At 53.7% G+C, this 9,899-nt stretch overlaps 3 protein-coding genes across 3 annotated transcripts; all 3 read right to left on the bottom strand.

Moving 5' to 3' along the window:
- Positions 1-241: 241 nt before the first annotated feature.
- PV08_07367 (uncharacterized protein) lies at positions 242-1,738 on the bottom strand (the record flags this gene model as incomplete). The annotated part of the gene is made up of 1 exon (XM_016381697.1): positions 242-1,738. One exon carries the CDS (start codon positions 1,736-1,738, stop codon positions 242-244), a length of 1,497 nt encoding a protein of 498 aa, XP_016234799.1.
- Positions 1,739-2,420: 682 nt separating this feature from the next.
- Positions 2,421-4,638, bottom strand: PV08_07366 (uncharacterized protein; the record flags this gene model as incomplete). The annotated part of the gene is made up of 4 exons (XM_016381696.1): positions 2,421-3,721; positions 3,777-3,995; positions 4,056-4,384; positions 4,439-4,638. 4 exons carry the CDS (start codon positions 4,636-4,638, stop codon positions 2,421-2,423), a joined length of 2,049 nt encoding a protein of 682 aa, XP_016234798.1.
- A 1,197-nt stretch (positions 4,639-5,835) lies between these two features.
- Positions 5,836-8,292, bottom strand: PV08_07365 (uncharacterized protein; the record flags this gene model as incomplete). The annotated part of the gene is made up of 1 exon (XM_016381695.1): positions 5,836-8,292. The coding sequence occupies one exon, from the start codon at positions 8,290-8,292 to the stop codon at positions 5,836-5,838; it is 2,457 nt and encodes an 818-aa protein (XP_016234797.1).
- Positions 8,293-9,899: the final 1,607 nt, after the last annotated feature.

Below are 9,899 nucleotides of genomic sequence, written 5' to 3'. Positions count from 1 at the left end.
GGGGGGGGGGGAGAGAACTGAGGTACATCATTCGACACGAAACGACACTTCCTTATTCATTACTACAATGGTAGAAAAAAAGGGGGGTTCACCAAGCCGATATCAGAGAGAAAAAAACATCCCCCCAGCGGTAAGTAATAAACCACCACAGGTGAATACTAAAAAAAACAACAGAAGCTTCGTAACCCTCCGACCCAACACGAAATCAACGCCACTCACACCCAAACGTCTCCAGCGCGCCCTACTGGCTGGCAGGGAGATGACCTACCTGGCGTTCCAGCCCTTCATGAGACAGAGGCTGGTCCGCCTGCGGCTCGACGTACCTCCTTTCCTCGAGATCATGTGACACCGGAGACGCGTGGTAGGTCCCTGCAGAGACGGTCCTCGCGCTTTGCGGGCTCGCCGCCGGGGTCACCCCCGTGGTCTGCCCTTCGTTCACCGCCGTGTTAAGAGGGAACGGCTGCTGCTGTGTCTCGGGCACTGGCGACCCCGGCACGCTTCCTCCGGCAAGGGCGAAGCTGGCAATAGTAGCGTGCCACTGTTTTGCCTCCGAGGCCGTGTGCGCCTTGAACTGGAAGTCGTAGCTCAGCGCCATCTTCTGGCCGAGCTTGCTCCCCGACGAGTCTTTACCCTTGACCGTGAATTTGGTCCCGTCGACGGCTCCAATCACACAGTCCGGGAGGAACAAGGACACCTCTGGCGAAGGGTCCTTGAGTAGATTCTCGTTGTCCTTGTACTCGTGCAAAAACCCCGCGGGCGTCACGGCGTAGTACCCGCTCGAGTAGCCTCTGATGGCGCCTACGCCGCGGGGCTTGCGCTCCAGCGATCCCTCGATCAGGGGCTTGGTCGCGCGGTGGCTGTCGTTGGCGAACGAGGCGAAAGCAAAGTTCTTCGGAGCGCTGTTCGGGTTGACGAGAACAGTCGCGTTGCGCTTGGAGAAGCCTTCCCACTCGAAGTCGAGCGGGATCGCTGCCGCGGTGCCGGCAATGTCCTCGGTCATGGCTTTCTGACGGTCTGCGAGGTTGCTCATGTACTGGTTGTACGAGTTCAACGCCGACTGGAGCGTGGTGATGAGATGGGCCTCGAATTGCTTGAACGAGTTTTGGACGGCGATCAGGTCCTGGCGGTGGTTGTTCTCGTCCAGGATCTGCTTGTTGAGGCGGTTCAACGTCTGCCTCTTGAGCACGTACGGGTCGTGAGCCGCCGAGATTCGACTGGCGTTGCCGCCGCTGGCATCGAAATGTGAAGCTTGCGCCCCGAGCAGATCGACGTGTTTTTGCGTAGCTGCGCGCGCGGCCTCGACAGCTTTGGAGCCTTTGCCGGCGCCGTTCTGCAACTCCTTGCTCTTGTTCTTGATCTCCTGATGCAGACGCTCGAGGATTGGGAGGACCGAACCCGTGAGGCACATGCTCGTCTCGACGTAGAGGTTGGTTATCGCCGTCGTGTTGGTGCGGATGTTGTCGAACAAGCTCGTGATGCCACCGATTGCGCTGTCAAAGTGGTGTGCTTCGCGCAGCGGGCTTGAGACCGTCTTCAGGATCTTCTCTTGATCTTTGGCCCGGCTTCCATGGTCTTTCGCGACCGCCGAAACGTAGGCCTCCAGGTATTTGACCATGTGTTTCCAGGCCTGTAGACGCTCGCTCAGGAGGCCGACGGTGCTCGTGGAGTCGCCGGCTGGGAGAGCCTCGTCGTCCGAGTCGGACATGGTCTTTGATCGCGTGGGAACGACGGTCGACATGGCTGCTTCGTACGAGGGAGGTGGAGGTTCAGGCAGAGACGAAGGAGAAGGGGTACTGTACTACGATATCCGCACTGCCATGTCTGTTAGTTGGGAAGTGCTCACAAAATGTATGAATCGGGCCATGGTTTCTTCTTGCGTCCAGGGGATAAAGCTACCTGTACCTGAGCGACCTGACGCGACTGAGACAGACAGGGCGAAAAGGCGCCGGCTGCGGAGCGCGAATTGCTCCGTATCGTGGTGGTGATTGCGACTCCGGGCTCCGAGTTATGCCTGGGGTGTATTGCACAGAATACACCAAGCTGCTCTGCTGATACGGATAATGCTCAGTCGAGCAGATAACGAATGCTGTATCGCATGCAGCGGCAGAAGCCTCACGATCAAACAGACTTTCGGCGGTTCGAAGTCTAGAATCGATCTATTGACTTTATCGGCCGAGGGAGTTTCAACTTTCTCCGGTGCCCCATGTCGTGAAGCTTTATGCGGCACCGTCTCTACAGTGCCCGGTGAGTAACTCAGCTATACAGGATGGAGGACATCGTTCTCAATCTACATTCTATATTCTCTAGTCTCCTAGTCTAGTGGCTTCTTGTCGAGTATCTCTAGTAGATCTAACCATCTATACCATTCTTCGTTACGTGTCACTACGTCCAAAGATCCAAGCGACCCATTCAGCCGCCCATTATCTCCTCTTCAAGTCCTTCAACACACCACGGACCGCTCGAGCAATCTCGTGTCGGCCGTCGTAGCACGGGTATACAATGACAGCGAACATGGCGGCAAAATGCCAGATGATCGCCATGGTGACCCATCCGTCGAAAAAGCTCCGGGTGAAAATCCAGTCACGGTACAGGGGGAGAGGCCACAGGACGATGGTGACCAAGACATTGACCACGAAGAAGATGCTGGCGTACTTGAACCACTTCCTGATGTGCCGGAGCGTCTGTTCGTCGAATGGATGCACCACCTGATCCAGAGGGATTCGAGCCCTTGACTGAGTGGCCGGCGGACTTGGAGGGCCATTCTGTTCCCCAGTGGTGAGATACCCTGCTTTCTCAGGACCTTCGCTTGTTTTGAGGACTTCATTGACGGCTTCGGTGCTGGGTGCTTTGGACTGCAAACTGCTGCTGGGCTGGCTCTTGTCCTCGATGAGGTCGATTCTCAGGAATTCGCGCCAGTCGAAGCGGCTCGGCCATGCGAGGGAGATGATTACGGAATAGAGAGCCGGCGAGAAAAAGGAAACAACAGCTGCGTAGAGGCCTGGAACCTGGGTCTGCGTTGTTTGGATGTTGATTGCACCAGTCCAAACGTATGATAGAGATAACCAGACTGCCAACCCCGACGCCAGTCCAAGAATGGGACTTAGGATGGCGGCCAACTTCGTTTGTCTCGACCATAGCAACGTCAAGACCATTGGTAGAATGCCAGGGCATGCAACGACCGGTCGGAAGTAGGTGGACCAATTGTTTGTGGCACCGGCGTACTCGAGCATGATGGCAAACCCGGCCATGAAACAGCCGTGGAAGACGACGCCCCAGTGGCTGACCTTGAGCGTCGTGCGGTCAGACGCACGTGGATTGATGTAGGTCCGGAAAAAGTCGAGAGAGATTATACTGCTCACAGCGATCATGGACGAAGACACGGTGCTGGTGATGGCCATGAAGATTAGGACCAGCAGACCGGCCGTCGCACCCCGGCCAAGTAGAGACCTCAGCACATATGGCATGACCATGCCAGAATTCACCTGTTTCACCGTCAAAGTATTGGGATAGTCAGCCCAGACAGGAGTGTTCTCAATTGCGCGGGCGCTGAGACCGATAATGGTACCGGTACACCATGGGATGGCGAGGATAACAATAGACACGAGGTCGTACGCCGGGACAGTCGAGTTCACATCGGAAGCGAACGATTTCTGCCAAAATGCCGTGTCCATGAGGACAAGTGCAAGGTTGCCAAACTTCAGCACGAGGCCGAAAAGGAGAGCTTTCCCCGGCTATTAGTACAAGGCCTTGACATAAATCGAGGGGGGATAATTTACATCTCTTCGACTTCATCGTCAAGAGCGATCCTTTATAGTTGCCCTCAATATAGACATCTGCTGCTTTAACCTTCTGGTACAACCCCGACACCCCGCCGATGTGCTCGTTCGTCAATACCGCGAGCGAGAAGTAGATTAAGAGGATGAGGGCGATCGTAGTGTGCAGGAAGTCGGTCAAGAATGTCGCCTTGAGACCACCGACGGCAGTATAGACGACCACTTCACACAAGGGAAAATATCAGCATCCACATGTGCCGCTGAAGCTGCGATTGGGCTTACCTCCTAGAGGAATGAGAATAGCCGCGGCGACAACGTGCATTCCCGTCATTCCCGTCACCAGCTGGGAGCCTGAAAGAATCATACTGCCACAGCCAAAGATGTTGTTCACAAGGTTGAGTACAATGAACAGCCCGTGGGCAATCTTTCCGTATCTCATCCTGATGATCTCGAGAGAGGTGTGGGCGTAGGGGACCCGGAGCTTTGCCACGATACCGAGGACCGCCATGAGTGCAATCTGGAATGACAGACCACTCGCCCACCAAATCGGCAGTGCAATACCCCATTTGTAGGTATAAGCAGCCGAAAAGACACTCTCATTGATCCACATCCTTCATTGTCTGTTAATCACACGTTCCAGGGGTCAATGCCGGCAGGGACCTTACCAACTCGAGAAGACAGCTGAAGCGGTCAAGCCAGTCCCAACGGAACGATTGGCAACCATAAACATTTCCGACTGGTCGCTATCCTCTGAAAGGTAACGCTTTTGTAGACGGACAGCAGCGAGAATAATAAGACAGAACAGAACCGACAGCCCAATGATGATGCCATAGCCGTCGGCCTGTGAAAGGAGTTCCACAGCCATCGTGAGTTCCAAAGCAGTATATTCAGCAAAGGTGTGAGGCGACGAGAGGATAAGTTCTTCCACAAGGTACCAAGTTCCTGGTACATATACCCGGCAGCCACATCTCCACCATCCGTCCAAGTGCGTGGCATCATCACTTCTGCCGGTGATGTGCGATTATCTTTTCCTAGGAGATTGAAAAATATGAAGTCCTTACCCCGTGGATTGATAGCACCCAGGCACGTTTATTCGCCAGGACGTCCATGGGGATTGAAATGGCGCGTTCACGTGGTGGAGCAACAGCGCGATGGCGTTATATGCACCGTTGAAGCACGCAATGTCAGCACCGAGAGCAGGACATCAGAAATTCCATCCAGCATGATTTCTATCGCGCGGAAGGCCGACATGTTCATGAAGTCGGCTGTGTTCCGCAAATGACAACGTGGCCGCTTACAGGAAAACGAACCGTAAAGAAGGTTCCTCCATCGACTTCACCCAAGGTCCTGCAGTGTGTAGAGAAGGGTCGGCGCATGAGCAGGTTGCGATAAACTTGAGGGATTGCGCTGTTCGGCTGCAGTCTCGAGATATTGCCCAGCTTCTTGGCTCAGAAAAGCCTCTGGGGCTTGGTCTTGCTTGTCAGTGTAGCTTTCCAATTGATAGCAAGCCAAGCGTGTCATGCCTACGAGGCTTGAGTGTGCCGCGTTGTTCTTTTCGACTGGTGGGGTGCAAATCCGCGCCATTTGAATTCACAGGAGATAATAATCTTTACAGTACATGCTGAAATGTAGGACGTTCGGCGGCGACACTCCGGTCACCACCTCAACCTCGACCATTCACAGGCAGCCGGAGTCTCATGGTCAGGGAGATGAAGATATGGTCGCTGTTTTTCTCAGCAGATTCGAGAATCGAGACTCAGCAAGTTTAGCGCAAGGGCAGAGGCTTAGTCAGCCATGTGCCTTGAAGGAATGAACAGGGACGAGAATATGGTAACCAGAGAATAGTCCCTGGCCGATTCGACCGCACTGACATGGCATTTGGAGAGTCAAGGTGTCGGCACATCATACAACAATTATGTGCCTTGTGCATTGTATGATTCCTCGTCTCATCTTTCCTCTCCGATCATCAAGGTGCCAGATGGCAACATCACTGTGTCTCTGTCGCCAGTGGGTGTCGACAGAATACCTAGTAGAAAGTATCACATCTGCAAGCCCAATGCATTCACCCATTCGCCACTGTATTCAGAGACCCTGGTCGTCTCTTCCAGATAACAGCGACCTTGGCCAACACTCTGCCGCCCGTCGAACTACCCACGCTTCCAAGCACCCCGACTTTCTCGAAAGCACCTACCAGACCAGCAAACATCCAATTCTTGTCGATCTCGTCTCCTGACAAGCCATCACCTGGGTACAAAGCCTGGCACTCCATTCTGTCCAGCAATTTCTCTGCCTCGACACTGTCTGCGTTTGTCCCTTGTTCCCACGCCTTGTGGACAAACACCGGCGTCGCCCGCGCCAAAGCGTCATTGCCGTCTGTCAGGCTGGGGTCGGACAAGAATTCGAGTCCGGCGATCCTCCCGGTGCCAGGAAGATAATACACATGCACCCGATTTATTGGGGCTGCAGCCAAACCACGCTCGTCGATCTGCTTCCACCTCTCCGGGCCCGGTTTGCACCCAACATACATGTTCGCAAACATGGTGCCCTGCTCCTCTGTGGTGGAATTTTTGAGTCCCCGGATCTCATTGCCCTCGACGGTCTTGACGTTGACATTGAGCACTGATTTATTGTCCGCGTATCCGAGTCCGATTCCGCCAATGGCATTGTGGCTGTCCTTTACCCTGCGACCGCGATACCACGCAGCCTCGAAAGGTTGCACTGCAATGCGCTGGGGGAACTCTTCATCTTCCAAGTCAAAATTCCCTATGGCAAAGTGTTTGTATTTCTTATACTGAGACAACGGCTCGCCGATGACATCCCACCAGTAATTTGACGGACTGCTGAGAATATTCTTAGCGGCAGACAAATCCGCCAGATCCTTGACCCGCCAATCGCTGCTGCTGCTGTTGTCGTCGTATTTGGGTACGGGAAGAATGCTTTGGATGACTCCAGGACAGACGTACTTCGGAAGGCTGTATACATGTCGACCGTGCTCGTCGTGTTTGGTAATTGACCGCTCGGGGTCTACGACCAATGCCGCCGCCTGCTCTTGGATATAAATCATCGACGAACGACACAAAAGCCTCATCATACTCAGCTTCTGTGGGTCCGGGTCCATACTTGCCAACCTTCGCGTTGTGTCGAGTAGTATCGCGTCCAGGTCCATGAGTGGACGGGTCTTTCTGTCCGTTTCAGTGTCATCTCCTGCGGGCACCGCGGTCTGAGCCACGACACTGTATCTTGGCCCTGAACGAGAAAATTCGAATCCAGCCTCAACTCCGCCGCCAGGGACCTGAGCTGCAACTGAGGCTTGAAGAGCCATCTTTTGACTGTCCTTCTTTGTCTTGTCGTCGTCTCGATTCCGATAGTTTTGCGGTACCCGGATCATATCATTGAGCGTTTCACACAACTCTTGAAACGCCACGAAATCCTCATACAGAGTACTCGTGTAGATGGCGCAGTGGTCGTACGTCAACGGCAGAGGGATCCGTGGATTGGCTAGCCGGTGGTCCTGGAAACTCTTTAGTGCCGCATACGAGGTCAGGACGGCACGGATCTTGGCTGGTTTAGCAGCCACCATGGACGGAAAGGCATTTGCGATCAGAACCAGGTTGTCCATACCCCATGGAAAATCATGGTTTTTGATCTGCCCGCCACCTCGCCACTGGATGCGGATCGATGTCGTGGCTTGTGAAAACAGCCGGGATCGTTCTTGAGACATATCCATCTTACCTGAGGCTTGTACGGGTAGGGCCATGGGCGTCAGCTGCGCCGAGGCGTGTAGCGCCAACTGCCTCGAGTTCTTGCGGTCCAGGGACTTGATGCCGATCCATGCGTACATCTCACCACCTTCCACGAAGTCCGAGATGAAACAGTCTCCGTATATCCGGGTGAATTCGACGCTGCGAGTATGTGTATCCTTGTCGTCGCTGAGCACTTCGTTCAGACCTGTGACCTCGTTGAACGACCATTCTTCTTTGCGGTCGTCGGCTTCGTTGACTACTTTGACGTGGACGAGGAAATTAACGTCGTTTGCGCCAAGGTCGTTGCTCGTCGCGAGGCTGGAACCAGCTTCAGCTCCAGGGCCCAAGCTGGTGGCCTTGATCGCCGCAGAAGCATTGAAACCCATCGCATTGTTCATCTCGAGGACACTCTTCACCTGCTTGGATGAGAACGTGACTGTTTGATTATGTCGAGCATTCGGGTCCAGTTTTAGCAAGTATGGAAGTTTTGGTTGTTGCGGTGACTCCGCCGTCGTTGTCTTCAGACCTTCTTTCACGACGGCTATGAGGTCTGTCATATCTATACCTTGCTTGGGCGGTGCATTGGACACGGATGCAGTTGTGGTGAGCGATGCAGTGACGGTCTCAGAATCACTACCAGTGAGGCTGGCCGTTCGCGCATTGTCCTGGAGCTTGGTGATGGTGACAGCATTGTCGATTCGAACTTCTTGTATATATGAATTGTAGCCCTGGCCGCGCTTCATGCGCACGTTGTAGAGGGGGCCGCAGTCATCCATCCTGGGTGCGGTTATGTCGTGTCTGTAAGAAGCGTGCGAGGCGACAACAGCGCATGTCGAGGTATAAGTTATCCCTCGGCTGGTGCATGATCCGTGTTTGTCCAAACGGTACAGCGGACTTTTGCAAAGGCTTCGAGCGCGATTTCACGTAAAGCCGATGCATGATACGTGCAGGGCTTCAACGGTGTTGCCGATGGGACTGGCGTCGTGAAATTTCCATCAATCACATCGCCGGCCTGATAGGCCTTGCAGGGTGCTGCCACCATCACCAAACACCTGCGGCCCTATTTGGGCGACTTGCAACCATTTGTGGCTGCGCTAATGCACCCGTGAAAAAGCTTCGGGGGACGAAGAGTACTTAGTACGAGGGATGTGCATCTTAGCGTGTGATAAAGGTCGATTGAGCGGTCGGAGTCAAGCCAATGAATCGTCCTGTGCTGTGTTGTCATGTCGACAAGATCCGGAGGCAGCGGGCGCAGCTGAAAGGATAGAAAATGAGCCTTAGGTCTTTAAGCCTTTGTCTTTTTCGTCTTTCCCACTTAGATGAGCTTGGGTGTGTTGCACCGGTCATCTGGAGGGTAAGCGGATTGAGGCTGGCGAGGTTTGACTAGTTAGCTGCTCCGCGGGGCGTGATGCGGATTGGTTTGGTCGTTTTCAAATTGATTTAGTGAGGTATCGAGACAAGTAGGCGAGAGAAGTCCAGCCTCAGCTGACCAAGAGTATGGCGTACGGATACCGAACTAGGATAGCTGTGTAGTTAACCTACGCCTTTTGTAGATATCGTGGATGGACTCACTTGAGGTCGAAAGGCTAGTGAGCATCTTTAGCGAGGCTACTCCCGCCCCCGTGATGGAGATAGACGGTGGGGCCCAACTTGGACATGTCAGGCCGGGCGCGTCCGTGCATATCCCTGAGATTCTTGTATAATCCGCCGAAGTGAGGTAAATATAGCAGGACTTATTATTATTATTTCTATACACCTTAAGCTATTTAAGCTTATGTCGGGGTACTATAATCTTAAGTAGGGAAAACCCTCTATGGGAAGAAAACCTACTCTGAATTCCTTCCTCCTGTCGGTTACGCTTCGTACTGGTTATTTGCGAGCTGTTTTCCGACAGCTTAGAGCACTCATCTTGGGGTGGGGAGAGAGTGGTGTTGTTGTTGTTGTTTTAGTGTTTCTGGCCTTGTCTATTCCATCACAGTTTGCCTAGGTTCTTCGTTGGTTACGAGTGTTTGCGGGCGGTTTCCATTCCCGTGCAGGGAGAGTGTTGGGGGGCGCTGGGGGTGTGTCTGGTGGGCGCTCAGAGTTGAATCACTCTGGCGTGTTGGATGCTTTTCATGTCTGGAGGCCGCCTGTGGTATCGAGTCGAGGCTTGGCGCAACCTGGAGGCATATAGATAGGCGACTTTTTCATCTTTTCCTCCTTCTCTTTTTCAACTTTTTCATCCTCCTGCCCCCCGGCCCCGTAGCAGGACTTGTAGTCCGTGATGTAAACGTGCCGGCTCACCGTCATACAACTATTGATAATGGTGGATATGGTGAGTACTGGTGTCGCGAAGGGACTTGCCCATTATTCTGAGGCGTTTGGCTGAAGAGGGCTCATATAC

This window comes from Exophiala spinifera (assembly GCF_000836115.1).
Source record: "Exophiala spinifera strain CBS 89968 unplaced genomic scaffold supercont1.5, whole genome shotgun sequence".
NCBI lineage: Eukaryota > Fungi > Ascomycota > Eurotiomycetes > Chaetothyriales > Herpotrichiellaceae > Exophiala > Exophiala spinifera.
Note: the sequence above shows the minus strand (reverse complement) of the source record. Positions and strands in the feature narration are given on the sequence as shown.